The sequence below is a fragment of the Spinacia oleracea genome, chromosome 6 (genome assembly GCF_020520425.1).
Source record: "Spinacia oleracea cultivar Varoflay chromosome 6, BTI_SOV_V1, whole genome shotgun sequence".
NCBI classification, from domain to species: domain Eukaryota; kingdom Viridiplantae; phylum Streptophyta; class Magnoliopsida; order Caryophyllales; family Amaranthaceae; genus Spinacia; species Spinacia oleracea.
The window spans coordinates 105,734,725-105,747,595 of NC_079492.1; the positions used below are offsets into that span (position 1 = coordinate 105,734,725).

General features: G+C 36.0%; 1 protein-coding gene across 4 annotated transcripts; it reads right to left on the reverse strand.

Moving 5' to 3' along the window:
- Positions 1-725: 725 nt before the first annotated feature.
- On the reverse strand, positions 726-8,923 carry LOC110802540 (oxysterol-binding protein-related protein 3C). Of its 4 annotated transcripts, XM_022007966.2 has the most exons (11): positions 8,631-8,923; positions 8,249-8,342; positions 7,486-7,602; positions 7,300-7,372; positions 7,095-7,213; positions 6,784-6,905; positions 4,627-4,803; positions 3,857-4,001; positions 3,003-3,181; positions 1,663-1,910; positions 726-1,181 (listed from the first exon to the last, which is right to left on the reverse strand). In XM_022007966.2, the coding sequence occupies exons 1-10, from the start codon at positions 8,729-8,731 to the stop codon at positions 1,664-1,666; spliced, it is 1,374 nt and encodes a 457-aa protein (XP_021863658.1). In that variant the 5' UTR covers positions 8,732-8,923; the 3' UTR covers positions 726-1,181; position 1,663. The 4 variants fall into 4 exon arrangements, with proteins under 4 accessions (XP_021863658.1, XP_021863659.1, XP_021863660.1 ...); XM_022007967.2 differs by lacking the exon at positions 8,631-8,923 and having other exon boundaries at positions 8,266-8,343; XM_022007968.2 differs by lacking the exon at positions 726-1,181 and having other exon boundaries at positions 1,849-1,980; positions 8,631-8,903.
- Between the last annotated feature and the right edge of the window lie 3,948 nt (positions 8,924-12,871).

Genomic DNA, 12,871 nt, shown 5'->3' on the forward strand with positions numbered 1-12,871 from the left:
AGAATATCCCGTTACCATAAATGCTCATAGTGCCCACAATTTTACTCACATAAAATATATTTGATCTCACAACTTTTGTTTAATCTCAATTTCATACAATCAATTCTTAATAAAAAATACTTTGATACATGGGGAAAACAATCAGGGACGAAGGGATCAAGTACTTCTATAAGTACTCATTCTATGTACGAAGTATGTGTTTGACACTTTAGATCCTAATATAATACTAAATACTTAATTTTATTTAGATATTGTATGAAAAGTGTTTAATTTCTAGAAATTAGTAAATTATAAATAATGATATATAGAAATTAGTTTCATATAAAAACATATACGGAGTGGCCAATTTAATCCGTGCCCTTTAGAATTTAGTCTTGGCTCCGTCCCTGTACTATAATAAAATTGTGTTAGGTAGTCTAATATTAGGCTTGATTCTTTAGTAATAAAGTCAAAGATAATGGAGTGGCACTTGTCTCACCACATTGATTTCTCTCTTTTGGTATGATACTCCGTATATAGATAGATAGATAGATTGTTGATGATTGATACTGTTCCCACCCTTAAAAAATTAAAAACTGGAGCAGCAACTGATCCCTGACATACTCCCTGGATTATTATGCTTGCATAATATGCCAAAATGATCATACACTCTTTGGAGCAGATGCTTCGAAGAAAACTTATTAACGGTTATTTCTTTTTACATTAAGATTAATGCTGAAGCAGTATTGAACAAGAAACCTTCTTCCACTAGTTGCTTCATAAAGCCAAAAACCAGAAACCTTATAAGAAATTCTGAAGTCAAACAGATAAAGGCTTATATCTCAGGAGCCACCATGAGTACAAATATCAAACAGCAATATGCAGATAAAACAGAATATAAGCTAACAATTTATAGATGGACCTATTCTGATTCCTGAATACATCAAACTTGAAGCAATATCAAACAAGGCAGAGCAATGAGAGCATGCATACCAGGGAGGAATGCTAAAGGGCGGCCTCTGTTGATTCTGTCTGAAGAAATCATCTTCGTTAACTGAGTTATACAAATTTGAATGCAGGATACTTTTTTCTATCTAGTGCAGGTAGCTCCTAGATTGCCTGATAGGAGAGATCATATCATCCTTTGGATTAATTCACAGGCCACTCCTATAATTTGCAGTAAAACGACAGTGAACAATTTTCTGCAAACAAAAAAAATCAAGTTATAATGTAACCTAGGCATGGTTATATTACCCTCTTTTACAGTATACCCTGTTGCTAAACCTTATAACCTCTTTGCACCTTTTCCTATGGAAGGATTTGGCCTGACAGTCCATCTTTCAAACCCAAAGGGGGTGTAATGTTGGAAGTTCTTACATGGATTCTAGATTTTAGATCTCTAACAAGTGAAAACCACCATGCAATGGACAAGACTTCACGTCTAAAGGCATGGTTTCGGTGTAGTTTATTTCGGAACATTACTTCAAGCAACAAACAGCCAACATATTTTTCTTAAGATTCCTATTGGCTACCTGTGTAGTTGACATAATTTGATGGGTAAAGGCCTTATTTTGGTTTAAGTTTCGTTTGGCAGGAGAAGGTAAGGGCTAGGAAAGCTAAGAAAGTAATCTCTTTGTGGGACAATTTTGCACTAGACAGTACATCGGGGTGGGAATTTTTTACCTCATGTACTAGATAAATCATTGTACTGCCAAGGGTTGAACTCCTTGGTCTTCACATCTTCTAGCTCATCAATGTCGGAACTATCTATAGCTTCCCGGTGTTCAGTGTATTTACCATTGTACTGGTAAATCTCTATATCACCCCAGGGGGTAGTTGCAACATCTTCATTTAAATCAAACCATCGTGGAGTAAACTTGTCACCCTTGGCTTCTCGATTTCTCTTTTCTGCTCTCTGCCTCTCCTCCAAACTGAAACAGAAATAATCAACCCCTTTTAGGTTCAACGACATTATTAACAGCTCTCTGCCTCTCCTCCAAACTGAACCAGAAAAAAATCAACCCCTTTAGGTACAACGACATTATTAACAGCACAAAATTCATTGTTCTGCAGAACAGGTTTTGGCTGTTTAAAGGGACAAGTGCTTGTCCACCAGCATTTTATTTTTTTTCTTTGTATTAGGTTGTGTAGTACGGTAAGGAATTCATGTAAATCCTACAAATCTCTCATTCATGCGCGTTGTTCATGCCATGAGATGCCATTAACAAGAGTAAATCCTTAATATAAGTGATTTATCACATGCTCAAATGGTCTTAGTCCCCACAAAACTAGTTCTCTTCATCAAATCAATATGGCAACATGGTATGAATATAAACAGAAGACAATTGAATGTTGTTTGAATGTAGTATCATCAAAAGGCAACATAGTACTGCTTCCTTGCAAGAAATGAACATTGGACAGGTGTAAGTGTGTAACCAAAAGAAGCAGCACAGGATCAGTCCGAATGCTACTCTCGGAGACCAGCCAAGATGGAACATAGGATAAAATAGAAACTGATATTTTCAACCTACAAGCTACTGGAAGCATCCAAATTCAGAAACTTCCACAAACAACCAGAATACGTATTATGATCATGATTAAATGGCGAAACTCCAAAGTACTAGTTGACACATCTCAGGAAAATTAGCACTCTTTCCACATTGTAATGAATTTCACACTTGGGTCGGGGACGGAGAACAAGAATAGTTGTTACATGTAGATTAAATTTTTTGAATAGACGGAGAAAAGAAGGGAAAGTAAGAGAGACTAGGTAAAGTAAAAATTAAATTATTTACTTAAACTTGAAAAGGAAGTGTGGAGTTAATCTCAGAACAACTACAAATGGTAAGTGTAAAATTTCTTATGCGACAGAGTGACTAGAAGAATATCCCATAAAAATGATCAGGCTCTTGTCATTATTGCATTTGAAACATAATGACATGCCCATCGGCTAGCATTCACTTGGGTAACTCATTTCATGAAGATAACAGCCTAAAAAAGCACAGATACAACTATAGACAAACCTGCTTTTTTCAGCACCAGACTTGGACAAATCACCCATCTCAAGAGCAAATCTATCAGGTCGTAAACGTGAATCTGATGCCAATAACATCTTGGGTGATGTGTCAAAACTATTTATCTTGTGGGCAAAGTATGTATATTGATATTTGTCATTTTTTGGAACATCTGCAAGATGCCAGACCTGCGAAGTATACATATTCAACGCCATGAGGAATGTCTGACCGAAATCAACCTCAGAACTGGGCTTGAAAGTTAGATAAACGCACCTAGTCTATTAATTCAGAGACATTAGTATCAACTATCATGCAATGTACCAGAATCTGTTCAGTGAGAGTTAATTAAGCTTCGTATATTTTGTTCTTCCATCGCATAGACTATTATTAGAATCATCCAGTAAGTTATACCTATGTTACTCGGACTCGGGTACCGATGTTGGAAAACGGTATGTGTCCAAGTATCCGACTCGGCTATTTTGTGGAAAAAATTCATGATTTTGGTCCAAAATGAAGCATCCAGTGTCCATATCATCCGAGTGTAGAGGATCCGACACGGGTACTTGAGGTAAAATGAAGAGTCAAGTAACATAGAGTTATACTCACATTTGCATACAAATGACAAGAAGATACTAATTGAAAAAAAAGTGTGTTTATGCCAGGCAAGGAGAGGAAACTTCAGAGCTGACACATCTAAACAAGAAAAAAGCTCAAAAATAAGCCAGTCAGCAAGTCTGATACGGAGTACCATGCAACCTTAAGCTCTAAGATTCTCAGTTCTACTGAATGCTTCTAGAGTTCTGGCAGGAGCAAGCCACCATATAAATAGGAGTTGGAAAAAAAAGAATCTCTTAAATAAGTACCTCTTTCAGTTCTGTGCCAGGTTGAGGTTCCCCTTCCACATCACATGGTTGACAGCTCATTGACTCATTCCATTTACCGGTCATCAATATTTTAGGCTCCTCATTGGCGTCATATACATAACCATCCACTTCATACCGACCAGCCCTACAAGGAAACACAAGCTTAAAATAGCCCATAATAGACCAGGGGGGGGGGGGGGGGGGGGGGGGGGGGGGGGGGGGGGACTGAACTTTAGCTTCAAAAAGAGAAAAAGGAGAACAAGGCCAATAAAACAGTCTTGAAGCCTGAAGGACTCGAATATAGAGTTGTCAGTTCTGTGATACATACAAAAAAGGCAACACTGGATAGTCTAGATATACCATGAAAAATACTCATCTAAACCAAAATAGCAAAGAGTTCAAGAATATTAAGCTTAAAATTAAAGAAGAAATAGGAAAAGCAAGTAACAGGAACACTATCGAAGAGCTAGCATGTGGTACTGACAGTTCGGACTCTGGAAACACATGCAACATGAAAAGACTGGATATTCCATGTCAAGACTCCGGACTGCAATGGGCCAAATGTCTTACTAAACTGTCTTCTACTTATTGTACGCTGAGAAATAGCAGGCTTTCAAACATTCTAATACGGTTCTCATCAGAGACACTGGGGTAATGGTACTATTACTACTATATGTCAAGAAAAAAAATCAAGTAGCAGAAAATCCTTAGTGGCGTCATTATCTGAAAAACAAATCTTGCGATCAAAGGACTCAAAGATCACTACATACCCAAACCAACCACAAGGTTGAAAATACAGCACAACTTTATCTCCGGTAGTTAAATTGGTTAGTATCATCTCGCCTGGTGAATCTACCCATGTCCGACCAAAGATCAGGTTATGAACTTTTGAAGAAGGGGGGACCAAATCCAACACTACACCACTTCTTTTAAGAGTGACACGAGTCCTGCATCCAACAGAACCATGATTAAACAATAGAAGAACTAAAAGGAAAAAAGTGAAAACAAAAACATTTTAAGTTAGCTACTTCACCACTATTCACTATCCAGCACATCATAAGTTCACGTGACAATAAAAGTATCAAGGATTCAAGATACATATAAAAAAATTCTAACCATTAACTAACAGTGATGTCATAGAATCCCCTTTGGATGGAGGTAGAACACAAAATGAGAGCCTTGGATCCAATTTGTGTTACATCTAAAATCAAAAAACTTGTAGCTCAGACCAGAGGGCTGCACAGCCACCGTGTAAATTAGCACAGCCCATTCTTTAGAAGATAGGAAACAAATGCCCACAGTCCCAGAATGACGCGGGAAGCTAGCAACGTCACTGCCATACTGAGCCAGCACAACCATTACTTGCCCCATGATGCCCTTGTGCTGAGCTTTCATCTAGCATTCCAATAGATTTCTCTTGATTAGCCTCTTTAGCGGTACAGATATGATGCTACAGCGTTATGAGCCTCCGTTAAAAAAGGAAGTTAAACAGTTTGTTGGTGATAAGTGACTCCATTTTTCTTTTGTGGATTAAGAACCTTCTCTTCTGACTTGTTGCCTCATAAGTCAAAGCTAGCTTTAGGGGGAACATAAATCCAAGCTCATTGCTAATTTATTGGAGTAAAATTTGCTTAATTTTTTTAAAAGCTTTTAGCCTTTCTGAATGCGATTTTCTACCCCTAAATTTCCGATAAAATGTAACAAACAACCCAGAAATCTTTTTTTTTTTTAGGAGATTTTGGCTTAAATAATCAGAAACCCTTTAAGGGGCCATATGCAACAACTTTTGGTATCCAAGCCAACGACAGGGATTTCATTAAAGCTAGAGCAAGTTTTGCGTAAGACCGTCATATACTTAAAAGACAACTGGCATCACTTAACTACTAACCAGAAAATCATAACTATTTGACAATAAGAATGTAACTTTTTAATTATAAACTATAGCTATTTGATCATAAAGTGTAACTTTAGTCTTATACTCGTAAGATTGTCTTATTAAAAGTTAATAATTAAAGCTAACACCTTTAGGCGAGTATCTTAGTGAACTTCCCAAATATTTTATGTCATCCCTCTCTCTCCACCTCAGCATACTACTTCACTCCCTCCCTTAATAGCACCTCTCATTTTTGTCCTGCAAACTTAATACAGTAACTTATTCTGCTTATCTCCACTCTTGCGTTCAGTTTCTCAAAATCCTCTATCCATAAATCTAAAATTCACCCCTAACCTTCAACCAAAGAAGAAATAAAATTTATTTCACAACAAACCAACTCCAACTGCCAAAGGAACATGTCAATGAAGACAATTAGTTTCAACATGTCTTCCAAGTCTTGGTCGGAATTTATTTGGACACACAGAACCATAGGTGGAGTGGAATACCTACCACCAAAAGAAAGACTCGAGGAAGATGGCAAAGCTTTTGAAGATGAAAGGAAGATTCCAAGGACACAGTGGAAGTTCAATCAAGATGATGAGCAGGATACACAGACAGAGCTTCTAAATTTGGAAGGTAACTTGGACCCTATTGAATCCTCCGGCTGCTTTTGGAAGATAAAAAGTAAATAAAATCTTTGATAGAAAAGATTATGTGGTTCTTTGAAGTTCATTTCTAGACCCTTAAAATATAGTCTGTCAAAGAAATTATCAAATGTGGCTAAGAGCAAGAATGCCATTCAATTTTCATCTAAAGGTGACAAGCAAAAGTCTAAAGAAAGCAGTACACTGTACAGTGTGGGGAGTTCTAGGCACTTTGTCAATCCACCATGAACATTCAAACGTGCATAATGGAAAGGTAACGCAAGTATGCAACACCAAAAGGCTTGGATATTTTACATAACATACATTAAGGGAAAGCCTGACACAAAAAAAAAAGAATCAATACCTATCAGGGAATCAAGAAGCACCACAAACACAATTTTAATCCTCACCTTCCAACGGGATAGATATCAAGAGAATTGCCTAAAAATTTTGTCTTCACCTTTGATGTCACATCATATGTAAAATGCTCATTTTCACAATGTCCAGCACTCATAGGAGGATGATGACTCACCTAAAATATACAGAAAATGCAAACCATCAGCACTATGAAATTGAATGCAAGAAAAGAGGACACATAGTAAAATTGCCAAACTAAAGTAGAAAGAGAAAAATTTGTCCAGGTTCATGTCAAAGCCCTGCTCCAAAACAAGCTACAATCATGTATTCTGTTATAAGGAAGTTTAAAGACAGACTGACGGACCTGCTCTGAAAGAAAAGTAATCCCATTATGGTTAACCATTTCATAGGTTTCACCAAGAATGGGATTAAAAGGCTTCCAGGTGCGCTGAAAAGCATAGTAGACAGATATTGCCCAAGATGCTGCAAAGTGCAAACCAAGACATGAATAGTTTTCAAATCAAACGGTACAGGAATTTGCCTCGGATTCAATAAGAAAGTCTGCTCACCAGCATAAACCAATCGCATATAAGGATCTTCACATTCATCAGCCTGATCTAACAGGTTGCTGTACTCCATTAACTATAACAGCCATACACCAGTTCCCGTGTTAAAGCCCGTCACTACATCTACACGTAATTAAAGCACAAACATAACTGCACATGCATCAATGAACAACAACAGACAGCACAAACCTCTGCCATTTTCTGCAGCATAGTCATAGGCTCAAATATTATAACTGGCAGGGTTACCATTGATGTAACATCAGAACCAATGTACTTCTGCATCATTTTCCAGTAGCTATCTCTCTCCTGTAAATATGGAAGGTCGGCAAAAAGGGGAACATGAAATAACATGTAAAATTGTAAATAGTGATTTAAATTATCAGCACTGAAAGCCAAATCTAAATCTTTCCTACAGTGCACAGACTCCAATGATTCTTTGAGATTAAGTATTCCAGTGTTTCAAATGGTGAAGGTCAGCTTTAACTAAGAAAATTCCAAAAAACCAAAAAAAATCATATGGAGTACTCAACTACTCAAAACCTGGAGACATCGAAAAGATGTACATTGTTCTGTAAGGGTTGGTAAGACAGTAACTATATGCAGCAACTGAAATGCATAAATGTAAGGTAGGTATATATAAAAAAAAGGGGGAAAAAAAAAAAAAAGACTAATATGAAATTCAATTATCTCGAGATTTAAGGAAGAACAGCACGACAAACAAACAATCTCATCTTACTGAAGTACAAACATCAAACATCAAACACAACACCATGAGAGATTCTATAGGTACACCAAGGCTATTTTCTGTTCATTTGAAGTTCTCCCATTCCTCAAGCTTAGGTGCACTTGGGTCCCTGGGTGTATAATGGAAATAGCAACGGCAACAGCAATGGCATGGATAAAAAGTCAAATTCAGGAGAAATCAATAACTCAATTCAGCAGAAATACACACCTCTTGTTTCCACCTACCTCTCTGTGCTTCTTCCTCAGCATCATCTTTACCTCCCTCAGGATTAACCACTTCCAGATTTTCATAACCTATAAACCTAGAGATCACATAATAATTAGAAACTAAAATCATCAAAAATTTGAGCATGGTCAATCATAAATAGAGATACTGGAATTATTCACAAAATTCAATTACGAGAATCAGCATATAACTATATAATACTAAACTCAGCTTCCTGCTTCCAACAACATTGAAAACATGGAGAATTCAACAAATTTCAGAATCAAAAGTAATAAATTTTCTATCAGTGCCACTTAATTACTTAAATAAGCGTCAAATTACAGAAGCACAGAGTCATAAATGCGAAAAGAAGAAAGAAAAGTACCCATTGACAGATCTATGCATGGCGTTACTGAACATGGATAAGCTGGAAGACATTGAAGCGAAAAAGCCCTTGTTTTCCATCTTCTTCTTTGGGCTCGGCATGTTGAAATTAGTGATCAGATTAAGATTCAAATTGGAACCCTGACTTATGATAATCGATTAATTCGAAGCACATGAATCAGAATAGAGAGGACGCCATTGCTAGAAGATGACTCTGGAGAAGGATGAGGGTATCATGGTAGGAGGAAGTCTTTGTCACGAGTGACTTGTGTCCATATTGGACACAAGTGAGTACCAATACAGAATTTGGAATACCAATACAGAATATATTAGTACCAATACAAATTATGTGAATACCAATAATAACACATATGACTTATATTGGTGGTATTTCTAAGCAATTTTGCATTTTGATACTGACATATTATGTGTTGGTACTCAAGATGATTGTATTTGGATCACTTGTGTCCATGTCACTTGAGGTTTAGAAACCCTCATCATGCTAGTGCCATAACTCATAAGCAGGCAATATCTGGGTTTTGTTTATCCCGTATCATTTCTTATTTTAGAAAAGGTTTATACACTTACCTTTTTCAAACCTAAATTAAACTAGTTGAGGTAATAAATTATTTGGTTGAAATACACAAATAATTATTCTAATATAATCTATATTATATATTAAAAGGCGTTTCTAAAGAAGTTTATGTGATACGTGGCACTCTGCTTACCTCGTGTTTAAACAATAAAGTCTTTACCACTAAGACACGACATGTTCCATGTTATCATTGCGAAAATAAAAATAAATAAATGTAAATGTTATTAACGTAGTAACCCGAGGCATCGCCCGGACCCAAATACTAGTTTAGTATACAAAAAGCATGATTTACCATTTTCAAGTAAATGTTTTCCTAAAACTACAATTTGTCATATCTATATCATTACACACCTCAGCTAGTGTGAGAATATATCAATATATGTTTTGAGGTCTTAGTCTTTGAGAATAGATTTTTAAAAAAAATATCAGGGCAGACGAAGCAATAGTTAAGTGAAATGAAAACAATACAACCGATATTGGTTTCAAACCGTCCAAAGAGAAATAAACCTCTAATCTTTAGGCATGCAATAAAAGAGTAACTGGCGATGCACATTAATAAAGCAAGGCACAATTTTCTTATCGTAAACATGCTTAAAGGCCACTCTTCTTCTAGGTCATGAAACTTGACACGCCATATGTCTCTAAGCTTTAGAATGTGCTATAGATGGTCGATTCAGATTGAACTCAACCTATAATACAAAAATGAACAACCCCCAACAAAACTAAATAAATTGGAGATGAGAATTTGCAATATGCCACAATTGACGGTGTATCATATTACTTTCTTAAGTTAGCTTACACTCTTACAAGCAGTTGGCACTACTAATTGAGTTAATGAGTTCAATATAGTTTTAATTCACTTCTGCATATTGCTTTTCATGATTAACATATGAACAATCATACAAAAGAATTTAAACTAATGTTAACTAAAATAACTAACACAAGACAAACTTGAGTCCATATCCATAAAATGTAGTAACTTAAAGGCGCTGAAGCTGAAGTCTGCACAGAATTAGCTTTTTGTTAGCCGGTAGTGAGCATTTTAGTTTGACCAATATATCAGCAATACCCTTCCATATAAATTGTGGAGGAATATAGAATTGATAGACAAAGAACGAACGAAATTTACACTATTTCCTGCGAGGAATCATCACTTTTAACCTAAATGATCCTATTTTCTTTCTTGATTAGAGTAGATGTAGTGAACTCGGCATCATCACAACAAAGCTCTACATGATACAAGTGAGAGATACATAAATGGATTGCCACAAGCACATGTCTCGATTAAACCTTGAAAGGATGAAATTTGATTATCTCCGGAAGTAACACTAGGTCGCCCCCGACTACCACCATCCACAGCTTCCAGCACGATGGCCGGTGGAAATGAACGACCCACATTACCCATAAAGGAGTTGGGTTATACTGCATACTGCCATAATTAGGCCTGTAAAAAATTTAATTGCATTACATTTTACATCACTGAAGATACACAGACATGAAGGTATGAAATTGCATTACATTTTACATTACCGGACTCCATCACCCCACCCTTTAACAAACACACCCCCCCCCCCCCCAAAAAAAAAAAAAAAACCCCAACACACACAAAATATAAAAAATAGGAATAACATAATATCGTTTTATACAATCAGACACCAGTTCCAGTCGCATAAAATATAATCAAAGGAACATGACATGATAAAAGGAATAGAACACATGAGCAATGGAAGTCGAGGGCATTGAATATATATGTTTTGAAATATCACAAAGGAAAACACCGAAGATTTAACAGGAACACGGAACAAGAATGTCAAAGAAACGAAACTACAGTTTTAGCACATTTGGGTAATGTAAAGCTTCATTTCAGAACTTACAATAACAAATCACTTGGTATTGAGGAGGAGATGTTTCAAAACATCATGAAGAAATCCATAACCCCACCCTCATCAAAAAGGAAGAAATTGAAATTATTACTATCATTCAATTCCATACAAATGAGGCATGAATGAAGTGTGAAATGTTGAAATCCAAGCATACTCTTCATTCTGGCTGTGAACAACTATCGTAGGAAACAATTGACTCTTTACGTCTTTCTACACCGTTCCCGCTATGATCCCATTTTTGCTGAAAATCCAATGTTGTAAAGATCCATGAGCAACAGATACTTAAAAAACTGAAAACAACAACAAAGAAGTTAGGAACTAACACCAAACAAAAAATATTAACAAACAGGCATGATATATTTGCTTACAAGTTACAACTTCAATTAATAAAACAACTTGAAACTTATTAATTAAAGATGGAAATTCTAATTTCATTCTAATGTTGTAATATTTGGAAGTTGTCTTACGTAAAAAAGACTACTTGAGAAGTATAATTGATCCCTCCATCAACTATATCACCAGTAGTGAAAGTTGGGCCAAACGGTTCTCTTTTTGCATGACCACGATACAGTATTCCATCATCTCCAAGATAACCATAATTGTTAGCTTCCTACCGGCTTGTTCAATCGAAGTAAGGAAAACAAGAAATATGATACTGTTAAAGTAATCTCTTCCAATGACCTAAAAGGGAAGAGGGGAAAGAGGAGAAAGAGGGAGAGATTACAAATAGTCTTGCAAACTCAATAGGCAAAAACAAAAGCAAGTTCTAAATCCAAGTAACCTATAATTCTTGATATTTACGCTTTCTCCAAAAGTTCTTTTAAAGAAATCGCTATTTCAGCCAGGCCAACTTTCCCTAAGAAAACATTTTGATAGAAGAGGAATTAAGATCACAACCTCCTAACCTTTTCGAAAATGCAGATCTTTCAAAGTCTGGCATGTCACAGTTTGTTGGTTGCCACTTATAAGATTCATAACCAAAATCTGCGCTTTGTGTTGGTCTACAAGCCCACACATGCAATAGCCATTGATTACACTTAAATCCAGAATACAATGGTCGCTTGTTGTTCACAACCCATCTTCCCTTTGCATAATTACAATTTACAAACTGCCAAGGTGAAAACATAATGTCTCAGCATATCTGTACTTTGAGCAACGGGTATCTGGGGATTTATTTTATCTTCTATTTCTTCTTTGTTCCCAACATCAAATATATAATGTGCATGTTGTAGTTTATGTTGTTTCTTTTGTTTCTATGTTTACACGTGGAGGTTCTTAAACATGTTGTCTTCTGATTTGTTGAGATCACTAGAGGTGTGTGAAGCTACATCAAACGCATCTGAATCAAAAGCAATTAGCATACATCAGAACATCAAACAATGAATAAAGAAAAACACAACAACATCCTGTAAAATCACATGTACGACCAATTAAACCATTACCTTTGTAAGGATTACCAGTCTAAAGTGTTATGCCTGAAAAAGAACACATCATTTTGTTGTAACTAAGTTATGTAGTCTGTATAATATATACTTCATTTATATATATATTCATAAAATTCCAAACACAGTTATCCTATTCTTCGGTCTTTTATCTAAAAATGAAAAAAGAAAATTAATGCCCAAGTCAAAGAATACTCCATTCCCTACGATGAGTATTTAGCAGAACCAACCAGCGCCTGTAGAACAAAATAGAAATTCTAAAAATTAATATAGAAGATGCACATGGATGGCACGAACCTGAAGGTAAATTGAGTGATCTTGG